General features: G+C 43.5%; 1 protein-coding gene across 2 annotated transcripts in view; it reads right to left on the minus strand.

The window, feature by feature from the left end:
* Window positions 1–2,907: 2,907 nt before the first annotated feature.
* TNNC2 (troponin C2, fast skeletal type) overlaps window positions 2,908–24,150 on the minus strand; it is a 65,100-nt gene continuing 43,857 nt past the window's right edge. The window contains exons 1-6 of one of the 2 annotated variants that reach the window (XM_077251674.1): window positions 5,633–5,742; window positions 5,131–5,185; window positions 3,877–4,020; window positions 3,519–3,633; window positions 3,272–3,408; window positions 2,908–3,119 (exon numbers count right to left, since the gene is read on the minus strand). In XM_077251674.1, coding sequence (XP_077107789.1) covers window positions 3,088–3,119; window positions 3,272–3,408; window positions 3,519–3,633; window positions 3,877–4,020; window positions 5,131–5,185; window positions 5,633–5,641 — 492 coding nt within the window. In that variant the 5' untranslated portion in view covers window positions 5,642–5,742 and the 3' untranslated portion in view covers window positions 2,908–3,087. Of the gene's footprint in view, window positions 3,120–3,271; window positions 3,409–3,518; window positions 3,634–3,876; window positions 4,021–5,130; window positions 5,186–5,632; window positions 5,743–24,150 lie in introns of those variants that run through there. The other variant, XM_077251675.1, reaches the window with a different exon arrangement.

Here is a 24,150-nt window from a genome sequence, read left to right on the forward strand (position 1 = left end):
CGGACGCTGCTTGCAGCGTCCGCGGCGCGCCCGAGGTCCGTTCCCCGCTCTCGCAGATCGGGGATCTGCGAGAGCGGGGACGTTAACGCGACCCCAAACGCGGCCCCTAAATAAACATTGCGTTAGCGCAATCCGCTAGCGCTAAACGGATTGCCCTAACGCAATGTGAACCTAGCCTTAGAATTATCACCAAAAAGGTCTATCTTCGTCTCATCAGACCCGAGAATCTTATTTCTCATAGTCTGGGAGTCGTTCATGTGTTTTTTTTAGCAAACTCTATGTGGGCTTTCATATGTCTTGCACTGAGGAGAGGCTTCTGTTGGGCCACTCTGCCATAAAGGCCCGACTGGTGGAGGGCTGAAGTGATAATTAACTTTATGGAACTTTCTCCCATCTCCCTACTGCATCTCTGGAGCTCAGCCACAGTGATCTTGGGGTTCTTCTTTACCTCTCTCACCAAGGCTCTTCTCCCACGTTTGCTCAGTTTGGCTGGATGGCCAGGTCTAGGAAGGCTTCTGGTGGTCCCAAACTTCTTCCATTTAAGGATTATGGAGGCCACTGTGCTCTTAGGAACCTTGAGTACTGCAGAAATTATTTTGTAACCTTGGCCAGATCTGTGCCTTGCCACAATTCTGTCTCTGAGCTACTTGGCCGGTTCCTTTGACCTTATGATTCTCATTTGGTCTGACATGCACTGTGAGCTGTGAGGTCTTATATAGACAGGTGTGTGCCTTTCCAAATCAAGTCCTATCAGTTTAATTAAACACAGCTGGACTCCAATGAAGGAGTAGAACCATCTCAAGGAGGATCACAAGGAAATGGACAGCATGTGACTTAAATATAAGTGTCTGAGCAAAGAGTCTGAATACTTATGACCATGTGATATTTCAGGGGTTTTTTTTAATAAATTTGCAAAAATTGCTACATTTCAGTTTTTTTTTCCAGTCAAGATGGGGTGCAGAGTATACATTAATGAGAAAAAAATGAACTTTTTTTAATTTAAATTTACCAAATGGCTGCAATGAAACAGAGTGAAAAATTTAAAGGGGTCTGAATACTTTCCGTACCCACTGTATACTCCAGCAATGACCTTAAAGCGAATTTGCCACCAGCTAATGCCTTTAGGACTACATGACAAGAAGTTAAGTGTAAAAATGCATATGTTGCCATTCATGCTCTTCGCATAACTGGGAAAATCACGTATCACTTGATGTAATGCCAAGTGTCTGTTGGAGAGGGAATTGTCAGGGCTTCTCCTCCCTCTGGCCTTGAGTGATAGCTCTAGTGGTCTCATATGTAGTAAGATCAGAGTGGAGGAGTTGGGACGGAAATAAGGAAACATCGCTGCCCACAGGGTTGCCTACCATCAGTAAATTCTTTTCAAGAATTTTTCTTGAGTGTATTAAAAAAAGTTTTGTTTTTAAGTATGGCAGCATGTACAGAATATTGAGAATGTAGTTATCATTTTACAACTCATAGTACTTACTGCTCGTGTCTTATCAGTTTCCAGAATAGACTGAGGTGGCTCCGATTCGGATTCATTACAGTTTTACAATGTTTCTATAAAAATGTTGATTGATTTTTGGATTTCCCAGGCAAAGGAAAAAATTGGGTTGGCAGCTCTGCCAGCACACAGTTGGCATCTTGGTGAGTGGGAGGTTAAAACTTCATTTTCTCAGCACCTAATCACTTTAAAGGGTTCTACTCATTTTTTGCTTCAATTTACTGGTTAATTAAATATGAACTCAAACCCTTTTCATATATATATATATATACCCTATATGTATTACTAATATGTATATTTATGTTGCATATCTTCACATTAATGCAGTAGCTATTGTCTGAAAGAATGTTATGGCCCAAGTTGCTCCAGTACAATGTGTCCACAGAACTGAATCGTACTACAAATGGCATCAGTCACGTGACCCGGCAATGGATTTACACTGCGCATGTGAATAGGAGTTTACCGAGGAGGAGAATGTGTAATCTTACCTACAGCAGCAGTGTGTCTCCTTGTCTTATCGGTGTGTGATATGTGTGTATTTTTTGTAGCAGTTAATTTTAGCAAATTGACAACATAACCTGTAGACAGGCAGCCATGTTATACAGTGAGATAGTTGTTATAACAACTAGAATACGCTACACAGCGTACGTAACTATTCCGCGGATGTGTTGACCCGGGAAATGTATAGCATGTAGCCGTATTGCCTACTGAATGACATGACGTGTATGTGTTTCACGTGACTGACGCCATGTTTAGACCTATTGACTTAAACTATAGATGTGTTACACCGGAATGATGCATGGACCATACCATTCTACTGTGCACACAGGGGTCAACTACACTTACAAAATAAGAGCATGTGAGCACATTTCTACATAAATGGCATGTATAATAAAAAATAGTGCACGATTTCCTATTATCCTTTGGAAGCTTGTTAGCGCTATTCTATTTTTAGAACTTTGTTATTATTACTCCTGTTTTGCCTACATGCATATTGGGTATTAATTAGACATGAGTGAGTATATTATGAGGATCACAGTCCAGTAGACATATAAATATTCAGTGGCCACTGGCCCCAAGTCCTGAGAACCACCTCCTACCTGCCATCATTCGGGGGCCCTCTAGCTGATTAGGTGCAACCTCATGTGTGCATCACGCCGCGCCTAGCTGGCTAATCAAAAGAGGAGCCGCACATGCTTACAGGTAGGAGGTGGTTCTCTCTTAGGCATGGAGTACTGATCAGGCTTCTACTAATCAATTCACTCATTTCTATTATTGATGCTATACATATTGCCACCAGTTCATATTGTATACTACACCAAAACATGCTGCAGGATAAGCCTATTAATTTGTATATGAACGCCTTTATAATTCTTACATCATCTTCAAAGTACACATGGACGTCATTTTGTAATATATTTATTATTGCATATGTATGAACTTTAATTACACTCAAGATCTGTACAATGTTTATTTCTATATTGGATATGTTGTGTCTTATAATTGTATGTATGCTTGCTCTTTTACATAAATAAAGATTTGATTGTTTGATTAAAAAAAATGACTCGAGAGGAATGAACAGCTTATTGTACACCTTCCATCATCTTGAGGAACTCTGCAAAAAGATAAAGACAAGTGTTTATTAGGCTATATAATGGGAAATGTTCTATGTTGCTAGATATGGCACGGCTCGTCACAATGCCATACGCCACATGATGCCATCGCCCATATGGCATACCCATCATAGACAGGGTACATTTAACTTACCATCAAAGTCTATCTTGCCATCGTTGTTTTTGTCCCCATCTTTCATCAGCTCTTCAATTTCCTCATCTGTGATACTCTCACCAGAGGAACGGAGGATCTCTCCCAGCTCTTCACTGTCAATGTAACCATCAGCATTCCTGAAAGGAAACAAGAGAGTCCATCATCAAGGCGCCAGACATAACCGCAGTTACCCACATGCATGCTATTTGTATATGTCAAAAATGGATTAATGAAAGTAGATACTCACTTGTCAAAGATGCGAAAACATTCAGCCAACTCCTCTTCGCTTTTTCCTTGCGCATCCTCTTTCATCTGGCGCACCATCATGACCAAGAACTCTTCAAAGTCGATGGTACCGCTGCCTGTAAGACATCATAGATCTTTCTTCAGCTGTGTTTATTACACAGGTATATCACAGGCATCAGATGCCATATCTTAACTACTGGCAGTCAGAGGATCACCCTCGTAAATGATCAGAAGTTATCGAACATCATAATGTATAAGATTAATTTCTCCTAGAAAAATAAATAATAGGGCCCACACTAATGCAGACAGGAGACAGAACTCTAATAACTGGATCTTTTTCTATTTCTACCTAAACTCACCATCTTCATCTACTTCCTCAATGATGGCATCCAACTCTTCCTTTGTTGGGGTCTGTCCCAGCATCCTCATGACAGTACCCAACTCCTTGGTGCTGATGTCACCGCCGCCATCAGTATCAAACATGTCAAAGGCGGCCTTGAACTCTGTTGAAAGAAAAAGACATAAAGATCTCTGTGTCATAGTGGTGTCACCGCATACACAATTTGTCTTCTCACGTAATCTAAGCTTAGAGGTCTAGGTCTCACCATTTGGGCTACGTTTCTCTTTTTAGATAATCTGATTTTTCAGTATACATTACCATGCACTGATACAATAATAGCTCAGGTCATCTGTTCTCCCTTGTACCAGTAGTTCTCTGTACAACTCCAAAGAGTAATGTGTCTATTGGTCCTCAAGTTTATCTTACTCACTTTGGTGCTTTGTATGTATTCTATGTGTAAAATTTGAGTTATGCTGCGTTACCATTTCTTATTAACAATATCAGTATGACCAGTCTTTAATATCTCCTCTTTAAGTATCCTTCCAATATTTGTTTTACTCCTGCCACTTTTCGTGTCCTTTTCTGATTATTTTTTTTTTACAATTTTTGAAACAGACATAATAGTGATGAGCGAACATGCTCGGATAAGGCGTTATCTTAACAAGCTCATGTGCTGAGTGTCTGAAATATATGTTCGAGCCCCTGCACCTGTTGTCTAGCAGCTGTTAGACAGCAGCAACACATGCCGGGATTACCTGTTAGTTAGGTAATCCCTGCATGTGTTGTGGCTGTCGAACAGCTGCGAGACATGCAGGAGTGGGGACTCAAAGATATATATCAAGCACACCGAAGACACGCCTTATCCGAGCTCGTTTGCTCATCACTAATAATTAAGCTTCAAGGCCAATCACACATGCAAGTTTTGGCATTTTTATGCATTTCTTTTGAAAGCCAAATACAAGGGTGTATATTAAAAAAGGAAAAGAAAGTGTGAAGAAAGGACTCATAGTGCATGTGTGAACTCAGTCTAAAGCATCAAGTAAAGTATTAGACTTTTAAAACTATTAAGTTGTATAATAAATATATATATATATATATATATATATATATATATATATATATATATATACACTGTATATATCTTGATTAGAAGACTAATTGCTTTTTACTGTGATAGGTTACATATATTTCATATGCGATAAGGCACACTTTTAGTTCTATCCATATATGCAAACAAAAGACTAGTAAAGAAGCAAAGATAATAACTTCTTACCAGCGATCATTTCCTCGCTGAGGAAGGACCTCGCATCTTGCTGCTGGTCTGTAGGCTGCAAACCAAACACATGTATGATATGAGTTCTGGTAACCACTGACAGGTCTCCCAACCATTATTAATCCATCCATTAACTGCGTAAGAAGAATGGGCTACAAAAGAAGGAGTTACACAACTCTACTCCACACCTTCTACCCAGACACAGAGTGGAGGAAAAGGGCCTCCTGGTGAAGGTATTTTTTCATATTCCTTATGTCAATCCAACTTTTAAAAAATCAATCCAGGCATTATATGTTTCCACAGAAATTTGCAGATTTAACCAACTTTTCTTCTGGTGGATCTGATGTGAAAATACAAAAATCCCACCTATGCACAAAAATGAAGGCAGCAATAAAAAGTAATGAAAAAGAAGAAAAGCAAAAAAAAAATAAGGCAGAACTTCATAACTCAAAGGTAAAGGTTCTTGAGCAAGGCGGATGACACCAGAAGAATGCAGACTGACCTGTGCCATGGTGACTGGGGACACAGGTCTTCGTCACAGCACTACGACCAAGATGACTGAACCCCAAGTGGTTGCTGCTGGTGCCCAGAAGATATGAGCTGGTATAATTAGCAGACTCTTCAAGGCTCCTTATAGGGAGAGGAGCTCAGAGGGGGATTGTATTACCTTCTCACATATGAACCCCCTAAGACTGGCAGAGAAGGAGATGGTCAAAGCTGCCAAACTACTAAATATACACTTTGCAGACAGAGCAAGTTTCTAAAAAAAAAATATTTAGAAATCAGCTCCGACAGATCTCTAAGACCCAGAATGCTTTGTTTTCGTCATTATCTTTAAGATTAATTTGCTTTCTACCCTGATCAGTGTGCACACATCTACCAAGCGCTCTGCTGGCAGTAACTCACCTCAAAAGAAGCTAATAAATGCTTGAGCGGCATATTAATGGGGCATCAGTGGTGGTAATTGGCAGATCTATCAGCTAAAAATGAATTGATGTATGAACGTCTTATTATGGCAAGTTTAGACTCTTAAGGACACTTAAGTGGACCATAGACTGCTGAAAGATCTTTTGGCTGACAGTAAAGGCAGACAAATCACCCCATGACATTTACGTTCAGTTATTTCTAGGGTGCTGAGATGAAGGAAGGAGGATCTACCAGGAAGATTAACCAAAACTTATCTTAGCAAACAATTGAAGTGAACAGAGTTGTCTGATAGCGTCCAAAAACATTAGTACCCTACAAAAATGGGCCAAAAAAAATCTCCTTAACGGATGCTACATTAATCATTCTACAGGTATGTACACTCATTGCTCTTTTCTCGCATTTTTTCCTGTACAGTTTTTAAAGATTTCCTAATACAAGTGAATGAGATTACTGAAGTCTCATGCACACGTTGCAGATCTTTTCTTTGCAGCAGATTTAAATCTGCATAATGTCAATTCTTTCAGTGTTTTTGCTGCAGATTTCACCCATATTAATGAGTGGGGAAAATCCATAACAAAAATGCATATCAAATTTTTTTTTTTTAATAAAAACGTGGCAACAATGCGTCTGTTTTACATAGCGTTTTCACTGCCAATACACCAGGATTTGCAGCAGAATGTTCAGCTGTAAATCCTCAATGTGTGCACATACCCTGAGGCTATGTGCACACTTTGCGGATTTTGCTACGGATCCACAGCGGATTTGACCGCTGCGGATCCGCAGCAGTTTCCCATGAGTTTACAGTACAATGTAAACCTATGGGAAACAAAAAACGCTGTGCACATGCTGCGGAAAAAACCGCGCGGAAACGCAGCGGATTACATTCTGCAGCATGTCACTTCTTTTCTGCGGATTTTCACCTGCTCCAGTAGGAAAATGCAGATGAAAAACCGCAAAAGAATCCGCAGTAAAAACCGCGAAAAATCTGCAGTAAAAACCGCAACGGGTTTTCACTGCGGAATTTGGAATTCCGCTGCGGAAAAATCCGCAGTGGAATCCGCAAAGTGTGCACATAGCCTAAAATAGTTAAACTTCATCCAGTATGTCTTGCTCAGATAGCCGTTGAACTAACCAGGCAAGATATGTCCACAATTTGTGCAATTTGAGTGTATGTGACCCGCGTTGTGGACGGGTGCATCGGCTGTCCACCATATAATGGATGTATACTGTGATTTTACACTGGAACCTATGTTGTCACCAGTCAATATGCTGTCTGTGTGTAACACACAGACTGAAAATCGAACATGACCTTTGCCATTTACAAGTGCACTGCGTAGATGTATATGGTGGGGGAATTCCTTAAAGGGGTTGTAAAAGCTTGACACAAAAGTCTGCATTCATTCTATGTGAACTGTGACAGCGTAAAGTGTTTATAGCTGGTGCAAGTATGCAATTTGCATACTTGCGGTCTCGCATGGACTAGATGTGTCCAGCTTCTCTCAATGCACCCCTATTGAGAAAGGCCGAGCATGTCTAATTGGCACATGACCCCAAGTATGCAAATCACATACATCTCGCTCGCATTAGCAATACCATAGAATCCTGACAGTGTGCACAGCACACACACTGCACTTTATCATGATTAAGGCCTCTTTCACACTTCCGTCTTTTTCCTCCCGTCGAAATCCGTCGAGTTTTGAAAAAATAGGATCCTGCAAATTTTTCTGCAGGATCCTGCATTTTCCCATAAACTTGTATTAATGACGGATTGTGACGGATGGCCATCCGTTTCATCTGTCGTGCACTGGATCCGTTGGAAAATAGCGGTCCGTCGTGCAGAGACCGTTTCTCTGCACGTCAGAAAATCACTCAGCGATGCGTCCTGCGCTGTCCGTCGTTGGCTATAATGGAAGCCTTTGGACGCAGGATCTGTCGCTGACCGTCAAACACAGGAATCCAGCGACGTATCCCTTTTTTCATTCTGAGCATGCCCGTAAGGATTTTTTTATACCTGAAAATGCACTCAGGAACTCCTTCGACGCATCCGTCATAACACTGGATGCGTTGCACACGTTTTCCGCTATTTTCAGAACATCCGTCGATACGCCGCTTCACTGCATTATGACGCACCCCGAACGACGGAAGTGTGAAAGAAGCCTAAGAGGTCTTTCGTTACATAAAGTGACTGCAGACTTGTGTTAAACCTGCAAAACCCCTTAAAAAACGTAATAGAATGTAGTTTTAGACAGTATAGCTGTAGAGATTTTAATTTAAAAAAATCTATAGGATTTTGATTAGAAAAGATTGAAAAAACCCCAATTAGCTAAATGTGTAACAAATTGCTGATTTAGGCATCCAGATGACTTTAATGCCATATCTAAATGTGCAATCAGAGCAAGAACATTTCCGTGCTTAAAAGAACAGCTGATTTGCATTTATTTAATTCGATATTCAATATCATTTTATGTAAAGTATGGTAAAAGATTGAGTGATCAGAGGAGGAAACGTGCACAGAATATTAATGTTGGCTATGATGAAAAGATTGTATTATCGGTCTGAGTGATGAAAAATTATTCAATATTTTCTGGATGAAAATGTAACAATTTTTTATACTCTCTTGTGATACGATCGTGTGAACTTAGTCTTAGGGCACAGTTAGGTGGCCGTATAACATGGACGATGAATACATCGCAATGCTTGGACTGGCTGGTAGCTCTCATGACTCGAGCGGGACAGCTTCATTCATTTCTCTGCAGCTGTTACACTCAGGCCTGGGAAGCTGCTGGCCAGTCTGTGCACTGCAGTGCGATTGTCGTTAGTGTCATATGGCTGTCCAAATGCGCCGTTAAAGTCACCCTGTGGGTATGAATGCATTTAAGGTATGGGCATAACAGGCAGAAACTGCTTCTGGAAGCCCTGCTGTTTCTTTTCCTTAAAGCACCACTCCAGCACGTTTTTTTTTTTTTCAGCGCTGGAGTGGCACTTTAAATGTAAGCCCTCAACCAAGTTCTTATACTCACCTTGCGACTGGTTCACCTTTTCCGGACACCACACAGGCCCCGCGGTGCCAACTTGTGCCCATAACTTCTGGCTGGCTGGAAATCAGAAGTTACGTCACAAGAGCTCAATACAAGTCTATGAGAGCCAGAACAACGCTCTCACAGAGGTGTATTGAAAAGTGACCTCCGGCACACTCCATGAAACACTGGAGCTGTCAGCAGGTCATTTTTCGCTGGAGACCAAGGGGAACAACGCTGGAAAAGGATGAAGGCGGCAGCAGGCGTGTAGGAGATAGAGGAATTACATTTAAAGCACCACTCCAGCGGTGCAATAAAAACAAAAGCTGGAGTGGGGCTTTAAGTGTCTTTTTGCATGTTATTTGAACATTTCCTGAAGCAGCTGGTTGGGATTTGTGTATACGACAACGTTTTCAGGTGGATTCTGCTGGAATACTCTTGAAAAAACAGACGTAAATGGAAGTAATGACATTTGACGTTATTGTGCACGTGTTTTGGCATCACTTTGGAAACACCATGAAGCGGTTAATAGAAGCAATAATTTCATTCGTTGGACGGCTTTGTTTGGAAGTCACTAACTCCCTTTATAAAAGATATAGGTAAAAGCAGTCGTGATAGTGACAGTCGCTGCAGGAAAAAAACGGCAGCTTTTTTCCTGCAACAGCTTTGTGATAGAAAACTGCTGCTCGGATTAAAAATGTTGTGTGTGCACAACCCCAAAACTTGTTTTTGATGGTGTTTTCTTGTGGTGTCTTTCGAGCATTTTTTTTAGGTGAAAACATTTACGATACATTCCAAAAGATGTCTAGGCATTTTCCAGGCATTTTTTTTGCCTTACCATTGATTTCTATGGTAAAATATAAAGCATCTTCCAAGTCGAAGCAGCGTGAAGAAGTATGCCTTTTTGGAAACTTAAAGTGGTTAAAAGATGCTCAAAAGACTGAACATATGAACAGCATTTTTTTTTATGTAGACGTGAATAGGAATAATTTTTTGAGCATTTTCTGACCTCTTTTTGGTGTGGAGCCACTCTAAACCCGCCAGAAAAAAAGTGTTGTGTGAACATACCCAAAGTCTTTTCCCATAGAGGCCTTTCTGCTCCACCAACCCTGGTCTTGATAAATGACTTCTGAAAGGAGCCATAGTGCAGCAACATACATGAGACCAAAGGGTTTGTATTAGGTTACAAGGAGAGTGCTATTTTTCTAGGAACAGATCCAATCTTGTCCATGTGTTGTATCAGATATTGCAGCTCGGGTTCATTCTAAATAAAGACACAGGCTATGCACTGGAGTGGTGTCATATCTGTGAAATATTGTTTTTCCTTTATGTGAGAAAAACATTTTAACCTTTTAACTCTCCATGACTGAAAAATCCATCATACAGGAGATTGGGGTATATGCAGTCCCTTAAATGCCGCTTCAATCACTGGCAGAAGCGCATGAGCTGCACCAATTCCTTGCAGGCATCTATTGCACCTTCCACCAGAAAATGATTGTAAACGTCTAAAAATTTAAACATCAAAATTGACACTGCACCTCCCACAACAGAAATGAAAGAAAAGTGATCAAAACGGCAAAATGTAACCATCAAAAAATGCAGGTCAACATGCGAAAAACAAGCCCTAACTCACCCCAACAGAAAAAAAAAAGAACGTTATGGAACTCAAAAAATGGTGACACAAATACATTTATTTTGCAAAGTTCAGAGTTTTTTAAAGCCACTCAAATAGAAAGAAAAAACTATACGTTTGGTATTGCCGTGGTGATCTAGAGAATCATATTGCCAGGTAATTTTTACTGCTTAATGAATGAGCAAAAACAAAACTCAAAAAACAATGGAGAAATTGTGGGGTTTTTTCACCATTTCATTACGATTGGATATTTTTCAATTTTTTTCACACTCTACACGGTAAAACCCTAAATTGTTTTAGCTGTCATCATGAGACTTACAGTTACATTTTGAGTTATAATGGTTATTTTCTCTTGGTTTAGATGTTTTTACCACATTGAAAACCCAATATTACTGAGAAAAATCTCAATGTCCACCATAACAAGTTTAAATGGTCAAAGTAGCTTGTAGCGTTGAGGTCTTTTCCAGGACATTTGGACCATCCACTGCAAGCCTGAATATGACCAATTATGCAAGTTGCACTGGTCAACTGGAAGAACAGGTAATAAAGTATGGGTATCATTAAGACATTATTGTTGTGACCAGTATATGAAATGATGTGTTATAAATAGCTACCATACAATATGTTTGAATCAGATTTATGAGATGTAGCATATAACCCTGCATACTGCACCTACCTAGTAACATACACATGGTCAAAATTGTTGGTACCCCTCGTTTAATGACAGAAAAAAACACAATGGTCACAGAAATAACTTGAATCTGACAAAAGTAATAATAAATAATAGATGTATGAACAAATGAAAGTCAGACATTGCTTTTCAACCACGCTTCCACAGAATTAAAAAAAATAAAACTCATGAAATAGGCCTGGACAGAAATGATGGTACCCCTGAAATTAATGTGACCAAAGGGACATGTTAAATCAAGGTGTGTCCACTAACTAGCATCACAGGTGTCTACAATCTTGGAATCAGTGAGCGGGCCTGTATATAGGGCTACAGATACTCACTGTGCTACTTGGTGACATGGTGTGTATCACACTCAACATGGACCAGAGAAAGTGAAGGAAAGAGTTGTCTCTTATAGACAAACATGTTAAAGGTAAAAGTTATAAGACCATTTCCAAGCAGCTTGATGTTCCTGTGACTACAGTTGCACATATTATTCAGAAATTTAAGATCCATGGGACTGTAGCCAACCTCCCTGTACGTGGCCGCAGGAGGAAAATTGCTGACAAATCAAAGAGACGGAAAATACGAATGGTAACAAAAGAGCCCAGAAAACTTCTAAACAGATTGAAGGTGAACTTCAAGCTCAAGGAACATCAATGTCAGATCGCACCATCTGTCGTTCTATGAGCCAAAGTGGACTTCATGGGAGACGACCAAGGAGGACTCCATTGTTGAAAAAATATCATAAAAATTCCGGACTGGAATTTGCCAAACTACATGTTGACAAGCGACAAAGTTTCCTAGAGAATATCCATAACTTTTTGGCAAGGCACATCAGCTCTGTGTTCACAGATGGAAAAATGAAGCATATCAAGAAAAGAACACTGTCCCTACTGTGAAACATGGTGGAGGCTCTGCTATGTTCTGGGGCTGCTTTGCTGCATCTGGCACAGAGTGTATAGAATTTGTACAGGGTACAATGAAATCTCAAGACTATCAAGGGATTCTAGGGAGAAATGTGCTGCCCAGTGTCAGAAAGCTTGATTTCAATCGCAGGTCATGGGTCTTGCAACAGGATAATGACCCAAAACACACAGCTAAAAACACACAAGAATGGCTACGAGGAAAGCATTGGACTATTCTGAAGTGGCCTTCTATGAGCCCTGACCTAAATCCCATTGAGCACCTTTGGAAAGCGCTGAAACATGCCGTCTGGAAAAGGCAACCTTCAAACATGAGACAACTGGAGCATTTTGCTCTTCAGGAGTGGGCCAGAATACTGGTTGAGAGGTGCAGAAGTCTCATTGACAGTTACAGGAATCATGTGATGGCCTCAAAAGGTGGTACAATAAAATATTAAGGTAAGGGTACCATCATTTCTGTCCAGGCCTGTTTCATGAGTTTTATTTTTTTTTTAATTGTTTGGAAGCATGGTTGAAAAGCAATGTCTGACTTTCATTTGTTCATTTTCATCGATTTTTGTATTTATTATTACTTTTGTCAGATTCAAGTTATTTCTGCGACCATTGTGGTTTTTTCTGTCATTAAACGAGCGGTACCAACAATTTTGACTATGTGTGTAATGTATATTTCCATTTCTGCCAGGTCCTCTGTATGATGTATGCTGTGTGGATGTGCAACAAATATGTAAGAGTGGAAGGTAAGTAAAAATAATTACTTGCGTCTACTAAACCCTATTCATTTCATGCACACCTAAATATAGCATCTATTTGGTCACTGACTTATTGTTAGTAACACATGGATATTGCCATATTTAACCGGCAGAGGTCGCCTGAGTGGAGAAGTCAATGGATGGCTTAGCTTTCTAGGGCGGTCATAAACGCATAGTGTGAAAAAATAGCAAGCAGAGATATAATAGGATATACACAGCACAAACAGAAACATACATTGCGATCATTAATGGAGTTCACTAATGAAGACACTTAGGGAAGAGTCAGACGGCTGTATAACTAGGACGAGGATCACAACGCAATGCTCAGACTGGTTGTCAGCTCTTCCGACCCGAGCGTGACAGCATGTAATTCTATGAAGATGTCACGCGCAGGTAGGGCCATCTGACTCTTCCCTAAGTTCCCACGAAGAGTATTTTATGCTTTTTTTCTGCAGCATTTCAGCCATTTCAGCACCTATTATCTGCATTAAGTTTCTTGTAGTTTTTGTATTGCTTTTTTATAGCATTTATTTCAGCTGCGGGTTTTGTCTCTTTTGGTATAACATATTTTAAATACAATTGCTTTGCTTAGTTTGGACACTTCCTTTATTGATAAAGTCAAGTATGGATCACATGCAATTTTAGTGCATTTCCACAGAGGAAACACACAAAAAGAACACGTGCGTTTTTTTTACTTACAGACTTTACTAATATCATTCAAGTCTATAGGAAAATCTGCAACTAAAACATGTCTACTGCAAGAGAAAGGGTATATGGATTAGAATGGTGTCTTAGTGGTTACCACAGCAGCCTTGTAGCGCTGGGGGCCTGGGCTCAAATCCCACCAAGGACAACATCTGCAAAGAGTTTGTCTGGCTTTCTTCCAGATGCTCTAGTGTCCTCCCACACTCCAAAGATACAATGATAGGGAATTTAGATTGTGAGGCCCATTGGGGACAGCGATGTTAATGTATCTAAAGCACTGTGGAATCTCATAGCATTATTTAAGCAAAAGCATAATAATAATAATAATATGAGTTTTAACATAATAATAATAATAAAAAAACTTGAGTTTTCTTGGCAGGAAACAGCTGCATAAAATAAGCACATTTTTACTTGCATTTTTCCCCCATTCAATTTGACAAAATTCAGAATTTGACATGCTGCAGAACTTTGAAATTCAACATGGAAAAAATAAGCAGCATGTGCTTGGGATTTCAGAAATATTCACTTTGCTGGTACAGTAAAGTGCGGCATTTTTTAACCTTTGTTTGGGTATGTGCACACGCTGCGGATTTTGTTGCGGATCCGCAGCTGCGGGTCTGCAGCGGTTTCCCATGCATTTACTGTACCATGTAATGCTATGGGAAATGAAATCCGCAGTCCACATGCTGCGGAAAAAAACGCGCGGAAACGCAGCGGTTTATTTTCCGCAGCATGTCAATTCTTTGTGCGGATTCCGCTGCGGGTTTGCACCTGCTCCAATAGAAAACTGCAGGTGAAAACCCGCAGAGGAAACCGCAATAGAAACCGCGATAAATCCGCAGTAAAAACCGCAGCGGTTTTGCACTGTGGATTTATCAAATCCGCTGCGGAAAATTCCGCAATGGAATCCGCAGCGTGTGCACAAGCCCTTAAATGTGCAGGGGGGGGGGGGGGGGTGGAGTCAAAAATGCAACGTGAGAACAACCCCAAATTAGGAGAAAGACCAGCACACAGGTGTTGCTGCAGTGTTAATTTATTTTGAGCCAGCAAACAGCCAAAAACAGATATGCTTCAATGTTTCGACTGGGAGCGGTCTTTGTCAAGGACATCTGTTACAGGTGCAGGTAGGCAGAAATCTTAGAGCAATAACGTAAATCATAAAATGTCTTTCATGTCAAGGAGGACTTGTTTGGAGCAGGAGACAGGAAAATAAGGTAACACTGCAGCAAGACCTACAGTTTCATTTTCTTTTGTGGTGCTGAGGTTCCTACTTCAACAACCCCAAAGTACCATGCAACACATTTCAAAAACACACCGCAGGTCAGTAGTGTGTTATATGAAAAAAAAGACAGTGGGCATGAGATTTCCAAAAATCCCATTCACTTTGCTGGAACTCCCACTCCAATATCACTGAAGGGGAGCTTAATTGTCTCCTCTCCAAATCACACCTCACCACTTGTGCACTAGACCCCATCCCATCCCACCTCCTCCCCAACCTCACCACCACATTTATCCCATCCCTAACCCATCTTTTCAAACTATCACTAACTTCTGGTACCTTCCCTTCTGTTTCAAACATGCCACAATCACACCTATCCTTAAAAAGCCAACCCTCGACCCAACCGCTATGTCCAGCTATGGCCCAATATTGCTGCTCCCATTCGCTTCCAAACTCCTGGAGCAGCATGTCCACGCTGAACTTTCCTCCCAACTATCATCTAACTTGCTCTTTGACAATCTACAATCTGGTTTCCATCCCGATCATTCCACTGAGACTGCTCTGTCCAAAATTACTAACGACCTACTTACAGCCAAAGCTAAAGGACAAAACTCTATACTCCTCCTTCTAGACGTGCCCTCTGCTTTCAACACAATTGACCACTGCCTACTACTACAGATCCTCTCCTCTTATGGCATCAAAGACCTCGCCCTATGCTGGATCTCCTCATACCTTTCCAGCTGCACATTCAGTGTCTCCCACTCCCACACTATCTTCTCACCCCTTCTTTCTGTTGGAGTCCCCCAAGGTTCTGTTCTAGGATCCTTACTCTTCTCAATCTATACACTTGGCCTGGGACAACTCATAAAGTCCCATGGATTCCAGTACCACCTGTATGCTGATTACACTCAGATCTACCTCTCTGACCCAGACGTCACCTTTCTGCTGTCCACAATCCCATAGTGTCTATCAGCCATATCCTCCTTTTTCTCCTCCCGCTTCCCCAAACTAAATGTGGACAAATCTGAACTCATCATCTTTCCTCCATCTCACAGATCTTCCTTACCTGATCTATCTATCACAATTAATGACATCACGCTTTCCCACTTACTGGAAGTCCGCTGCCTCAGAGTAACCCTTGACTCTGCCCTGTCCTTCAAACTGCACATCCAAGCTCTTTCCACCTCCTGTCGCCTCCAGCTCAAAAATATCTCCAGAATCCATCCTTTCCTCAACCCTCAACCTACTGAAATGCTTGTGCATGCCCTCATCATCTCCCGCCTCGACTACTGCAACATCCTTTTCTGTGGCCTCCCTGATCACTCTCGCACCTCTCCAGCCAATCCTTAACTCTGCTGCCCGTCTAATTCATCTCTCTCCTCGCTACTCCTCCGCTTCTCCCCTCTGCAAATCTCTTCACTGGCTCCCATTCCCTCACTGTATCCAGTTCAAATTACTAATACTGACCTACAAAGCCATCCATAACCTGTCTCCTCCATATATCTCTGAACTAATCTCCTGACATCTTCCCTTATGTAATCTCCGATCCTCCCAAGACCTCTTTCTCTCCTCCACACTTATTCGCTCCTCACCTTATCGCATCCAAGACTTCTCCCGAATATCCCCCTCCCTCTGAAATTCTGCGCCCCAACACGTCCGACCATCAACCATATTCGGATCCTTCAGACGGAACCTGAAAACCCACCTCTTCAAGAAAGCCTACAGCCTTCAATGACCCTGCTGCCTTCTCACCACTACCGGAGCTACCGCCTCACCAACACCGGAGCTGCCGCAATCCCCCCAACCTAGTGTCTCCTTCCCCACCATCTTGTAGAATGTAAGCCCGCAAGGGCAGGGTCCTCTCCCCTCTGTATCAGTCTGTTATTGTTAGTCTGTTTACTGTAATTTGTATGTAACCCCTTCTCATGTACAGCACCCAGCACCATGGAATCAATGGTGATATGTAAATAAATAAATAAATGTTGTTGTTGTTATTATTATTATTATTAACTCAGCACACTGTTTTGTTTTTTTTTGTTTTTTTTTTGCACAGTGAATATACACAGCACCAAAATCTCACCACTCATGCAAAATTAGCCTTATTTGTTCATGCTGTTTCATGGAGCAAGCCAGAGGTTACTCTTCAATGTAAGTCTCTAAACGCCTCATTCTGGCTCTTTTAGACTTGCATTCAGAGCTTGTGATGTTGCTTCTCACTTCCAGCCAGTCGGAAGCTGGGGTCACAAGATGGCGCTGCGGGACTTGAGAGGCGCCAAAGAAAGAGGGTGAGTATAAGACTGGGGGCAGGGACCTTACATTAGAAGCACCATTCCAGCTCTGAAAAAAAACAAAAAAACGCTAGAGTGGTGTGTTCAGCATTTTTGGTTGTTTTCTGAGCAATTTTTCAATGTTTTTTTCCTAATGCTTTTTTATTTAGCTTTTTTTTTTTTTTTTTTTACATTTTTGGGTATCTCTTTACTGTGGTATTTAGAAAGATTTTTTAATTCCATTAAAGAATAAGGAAGACAATAGAATTTTTTTTAAAAGCAAATACGCTCAAACACATGCACGGGTGTCATTTTGCCTACACTATTGAGTATTGAGTAGTATTGAGAATTGTCCTAGTGGAAAACGCCTCTAGAATGTACATGTTTCTTCTAAATGCTTGGCAACTTTTGATAGTCTAAGCTTTTAACTCCATTCATTTAACTCCATGCTCATCACCTGCCCAATACAACCCCAACAGTGAAACATGGTGGTGGCAACATCATGCTATGGGGGTGTTTTTCAGCTGCAGGGACAGGACGACTGGTTGCCATTGAAGGAAACATGAATTCGGCCAAGTACAGAGATATCCTGGATGAAAACCTCTTCCAGTGTGCTCTGGACCTCACACTTGGCCTAAGGTTCACCTTCCAACAAGACAATGACCCTAAGCACACAGCTAAAATAACAAAGGAGTGGCTTCAGAACAACTCTGTGATCATTCTTGACTGGCCCAGCCAGAGCTCTGACCTAAACAGGGTCAGACTGGCCCACCGGGATACTGGTGAAATGCCCGGTGGGCCCCGACCCAGGAAGGAGGAGGAGGAAGAAGAAGAAGAAGAAAAAAAAAAAAGAGACGCGGGTCCTTTAAATCTTTGGGAGGTGCCGAGCGCCGCCACGACCAGGGGCCCCCCCGGGCCAGCGCTGGCATCGGGCCCCCCTTCTAATACTCACCTCTCCTGGTTCCTGCGGCAGCTGCAGTGTCTTCAGCGCCCTCTGACTCTGTGACATCTCAGGGCAGAGGGTGCGATGATGTCATCACTGCGTGCTCAGCCTCTCTGTCTGAGCGTTGCAGAGCCGGAGAGACACTGAGTGCTCCGGACCTGCGCTGGGAACGGGAGAGGTGAGGATTTTTTTTTTCTTTATGTCTGACTGGGGCCTATAATAATTTATGGAGGAGCGGGGGGCAATAATACTGTGCAGGGTGGGCATAATACTGTGCAGGGGGAGGGGGGCATAATACTGTGTGGAGGAGCTGGGGGGGGAAATACTGTGCGGGGGCATAATACTGTGTGGAGGAGCTGGGGGGGGGAAATACTGTGCGGGGGCATAATACTGTGTGGAGGAGCTGGGGGGGAATACTGTGCAGGGGCATAATACTGTGTGGAGGAGCTGGGGGGAAATACTGTGCGGGGGCATAATACTGTGTGGAGGAGCTGGGGGGGGGAAATACTGTGCGGGGCATAATATTGTGTGGAGGAGCTGGGGGGGGAAATACTGTGCAGGGCATAATACTGTGCCGGGGGCAATAATACTGTGCGGGGGCATAATACTGTGCGGGGTGGGCATAATACTGTGCAGGGGGAGGGGGGGCATAATACTGAGTGGAAGGGGCGTAATACTGTGTGGAGGAGCTGGGGGGGAAATACTGTGCGGGGCATAATACTGTGTGGAGGAGCTGGGGGGGGGAAATTCTGTGCGGGGGCATAATACTGTGTGGAGGAGCTGGGGGGGGGGAAATTCTGTGCGGGGGCATAATACTGTGTGGAGGAGATGGGGGGAAAATACTGTGCGGGGGCATAATACTGTGTGGAGGAGCTGGGGGGAAATACTGTGCGGGGGCATAATACTTTGTGGAGGAGCTGGGGGGAAATACTGTGTGGGGGCATAATGCTGTGGGGGAAATACTGTGCGGGGGCATAATACTGTGTGGAGGAGCTGGGGGGGAAATACTGTGCGGGGGCATAATACTGTGTGGAGGAGCTGAGGGGGAAATACTGTGCGGGGGCATAATACTATGTGGAGGAGCTGAGGGGGAAATACTGTGCGGGGGCATAATACTATGTGGAGGAGCTGGGGGGGAATACTGTGCGGGGGCATAATACTGTATGGAGGAGCTGGGGGGAAATACTGTGTGGAGGAGCTGGGGGGAAAATACTGTGTGGGGCATAATACTGTGCAGGGGGCAATAATACTGTGTGGGGGCATAATACTGTGCAGGGGGTGGGCATAATACTGTGCGGGGGGGGCATAATACTGTGTGGAGGAGCTGGGGGGGAAATACTGTGCGGGGGCATAATACTGTGTGGAGGAGCTGGGGGGGAAATACTGTGCGGGGCCCGGGTCATAATACTGTGTAGAAGAGCTGGGGGGGGGAATACTGTGCGGGGGCATAATACTGTGTGGAGGAGCTGGGGGGGGAAATACTGTGCGGGGGCATTATACTGTGTGGAGGAGCTGGGGGGAAATACTGCGGAGCATAATACTGTGCGGGGGGGCATAATACCGTGTGGAGGAGCGGGGAGCCCATAATACTGTATGGAGGAGCTGGGGCATAACACTGTGTGGAGGAGCTGGGGGGGGCGTAATACTGTGTGGAGGAGCGGGGAGCCCATAATACTGTACGGAGGAGCTGGGGTGTCATGATTCCCCAATGGCATGGGAACATCAGAAGCACAAAATAACAGACTAGCTCTCGGGTGATGGAAACTCAAGCTGACCGTGACCTAAATCTACCACACAACTAACAGTAGCCAGGGAGCATTCCTACGGCTGCCTAAATGCCACGCGCCAGCCGGAGAACTAACTACGCCTGGAAGAGGAAGGAACAGACCTGGCTTACCTCTAGTGAAATTCCCCAAAGATGATAGTAGCCCCCACATATATTAACGGTGAGTTCAGAGGAAAAGACATACACAGTATGAAGGTAGATTTAGCAAAGCGAGGTCCATTTACTAGATAGAGGAAGGATACAAAAGAGGACTTCACGGTCAGCTGAAAAACCCTTTCAAAAACCCATCCTGAGATTACTTTAAGACTCCTGTGTCAACTCATGACACAGGAGTGGCAATTTCAGTCCACAAGAGCTTCCAGTAACAGGGAATGACAAAACTGTAAACTGGACAAAAAATACAAAACAAAAAGGACAAGAGTCCACTTAGCTGATCAGCAGACTAGTAGCAGGAACATGCAACTGAATGACTCAGGTTACAATGATGACCGGCAAGGAAGTGACTGGAGAGCAAGGCTAAATAGGGAACTCCCAAAACTGATGGAAACAGGTGAGCTGAGGGAGAAAAGCACACACAAGCCTCCAGTACCACCAGCCACCACCAGGGGAGCCCAAAAAGCGGATCACAACAGTACCCCCCCCCTTAAGGAGGGGGCACCGAACCCTCACAAGAACCGCCAGGGCGACCTGGATGAGCCCTATGAAAGGCACGAACCAAATCCGAGGCATGAACATCAGAGGCAGTTACCCAAGAATTATCTTCCTGACCATAGCCCTTCCACTTAACCAGATACTGGAGTCTCCGCCTGGAAATACGGGAGTCCAAGATCTTCTCTATAACATACTCCAATTCACCCTCAACCAGCACAGGAGCAGGAGGCTCAGCAGAAGGAACCACCGGCACCTCGTATCTCCGCAACAACGACCGATGGAACACATTATGGATAGCGAAAGATGCCGGGAGGTCCAAACGAAAGGAAACAGGGTTAATAATCTCCAAAATCCTATAGGGACCGATGAACCTAGGCTTAAATTTAGGAGAAGAAACCCTCATTGGGACAAAACGGGAAGACAACCACACCAAGTCCCCAACACGAAGGCGAGGACCAACCCGACGCTGGCGGTTAGCAAACCGCTGAGTCCTCTCCTGGGACAAATTCAAATTGTCCACCACTTGTCCCCAAATCCGATTCAACCGATCCACCACAGCATCTACTCCAGGACAATCCGAAGATTCCACCTGACCAGAAGAAAAACGGGGATGAAACCCCGAATTGCAAAAGAAAGGGGAAACCAAAGTGGCAGAACTAGCCCGATTATTAAGAGCAAACTCCGCCAACGGCAAAAAGGCAACCCAATCATCCTGATCCGCAGACACAAAACACCTCAAATACGTCTCCAAAGTTTGATTAGTTCGCTCCGTCTGGCCATTAGTCTGAGGATGGAAGGCAGACGAAAAAGACAAATCAATGCCCAACCTGGCACAGAATGCCCGCCAAAATCTAGAAACGAACTGGGTACCCCTATCAGAAACGATATTTTCAGGAATACCATGCAAGCGAACCACATTTTGAAAAAACAAAGGAACCAACTCAGACGAGGAAGGCAACTTCGGTAATGGCACCAAATGAACCATCTTAGAAAAACGGTCACACACCACCCAGATAACAGACATCCTCTGAGAGACAGGAAGATCAGAAATAAAGTCCATAGAGATGTGCGTCCAAGGCCTCTTTGGAATAGGCAAGGGCAACAACAACCCACTAGCCCTAGAACAACAAGGCTTGGCCCGAGCACACACATCACAAGACTGCACAAAAACACGCACATCTCGAGACAGAGATGGCCACCAGAAGGATCTAGCCACCAAATCCCTGGTACCAAAAATTCCAGGATGACCCGCCAGCATAGAAGAATGAACCTCCGAGATGACTCTACTGGTCCAATCATCAGGAACAAACAGTCTACCAGGTGGACAGCGATCAGGTCTATCCGCCTGAAACTCTTGCAAAGCACGTCGCAGATCTGGGGAAATAGCGGATAATATCACCCCATCCTTAAGGATACCTGTAGGTTCCGAATCACCAGGGGAATCAGGCTCAAAACTCCTAGAAAGGGCATCCGCCTTCACATTCTTAGAACCTGGTAGATATGAGACCACAAAATTAAACCGAGAGAAAAACAACGACCAGCGCGCCTGTCTAGGATTCAGGCGCCTGGCAGACTCAAGGTAAATCAGATTCTTGTGATCAGTCAAAACCACCACCTGATGTCTAGCACCCTCAAGCCAATGACGCCACTCCTCAAATGCCCACTTCATGGCCAAAAGCTCCCGATTACCGACATCATAATTTCTTTCGGCGGCAGAAAATTTTCGAGAAAAGAACGCACAAGGTCTCATCACTGAGCAATCGGAACTTTTCTGCGACAAAACCGCCCCCGCTCCGATCTCGGAAGCATCGACCTCAACCTGAAAGGGGAGAGAGACATCGGGCTGGCGCAACACAGGGGCAGACGAAAAGCGGCGCTTAAGTTCCCGAAAGGCCTCCACAGCGGCAGAGGACCAATTGGCAACATCAGCACCCTTCTTAGTCAAATCCGTAAGAGGCTTAGCAACACCAGAAAAAACAGTTATAAATCGACGATAAAAATTAGCAAAGCCCAAGAATTTCTGAAGACCCTTTAGAGAAGTAGGCTGCGTCCAGTCACAAATAGCCCGAACCTTGACAGGGTCCATCTCAACAGAAGAAGGGGAAAAAATGTACCCCAAAAAATAAATCTTTTGAACCCCAAAAACACACTTAGAACCCTTTACACACAGAGAATTCTCCCGCAAGACCTGAAAAACCCTCCTGACCTGCTGAACATGAGACTCCCAGTCCTCAGAAAAAATCAAAATATCGTCCAAATACACAATCATAAATTTATCCAGATATTCACGGAAAATATCATGCATAAAGGACTGAAAAACTGAAGGTGCATTAGAAAGGCCGAAAGGCATCACCAAATACTCAAAGTGGCCCTCAGGCGTATTAAATGCGGTTTTCCACTCATCCCCTTGCTTAATTCGCACCAAATTATACGCCCCCCGGAGATCAATCTTGGAGAACCACTTAGCCCCCCTTATACGAGCAAACAAATCAGTAAGCAGCGGCAACGGATACTGATATTTGACTGTAATTTTATTCAGGAGTCGATAATCAATACAAGGCCTCAGCGAGCCATCCTTTTTAGAGACAAAGAAAAACCCAGCTCCTAAAGGTGACGAAGGAGGACGAATATGTCCCTTTTCCAGGGACTCCTTAACATACTCTCGCATGGCAGCATGCTCAGGTACAGATAGGTTAAACAAACGACCCTTTGGAAATTTGCTGCCTGGAATCAGATCTATGGCGCAATCACACTCTCTGTGGGGAGGGAGAGAACCACTTTTAGGCTCCTCAAAAATATCCCCAAAATCCGACAAAAAAGCCGGAATCTCAGAGGGAATAGATGACGAGATAGAAACCAAAGGTATGTCCCCATGAGCCCCCCGACATCCCCAGCTTAACACAGACATAGTTTTCCAGTCCAGTACTGGGTTATGAGATTGTAACCATGGTAATCCAAGCACTAAAACATCATGTAGATTATGCAACACGAGGAAGCGAATCACCTCCTGATGGTCTGGAGTCATACGCATAGTCACTTGCGTCCAGAACTGTGGTCTATTACAAGCCAGAGGTGTAGAATCTATACCCTTTAAAGGTATAGGAACTTCCAGAGGCTCCAAATCAAACCCACAGCGCCTGGCGAAGGACCAATCCATGAGACTCAGAGCGGCGCCAGAGTCCACATAGGCATCCACGGTAATAACTGATAATGAACAAATCAGAGTTACAGACAGAAGAAATTTAGACTGTAAAGTGCCAATAGAAACAGACTTGTCAACCTTCCTAGTACGTTTAGAGCATGCTGATATAACATGCGCGGAATCACCACAGTAGAAGCACAAGCCATTTTTGCGCCTATAATTCTGCCGCTCGCTTCTTGACAGAATTCTGTCACATTGCATTTTCTCTGGCATCCCTTCAGAAGATACCGCCAAATGGTGCACGGGTTTGCGCTCCCGCAAACGCCGATCAATCTGAATCGCCATTGTCATGGACTCATTCAGACCTGTGGGCGTAGGAAACCCC

This window comes from Ranitomeya variabilis, chromosome 4 (assembly GCF_051348905.1).
Source record: "Ranitomeya variabilis isolate aRanVar5 chromosome 4, aRanVar5.hap1, whole genome shotgun sequence".
Lineage (NCBI taxonomy): Eukaryota > Metazoa > Chordata > Amphibia > Anura > Dendrobatidae > Ranitomeya > Ranitomeya variabilis.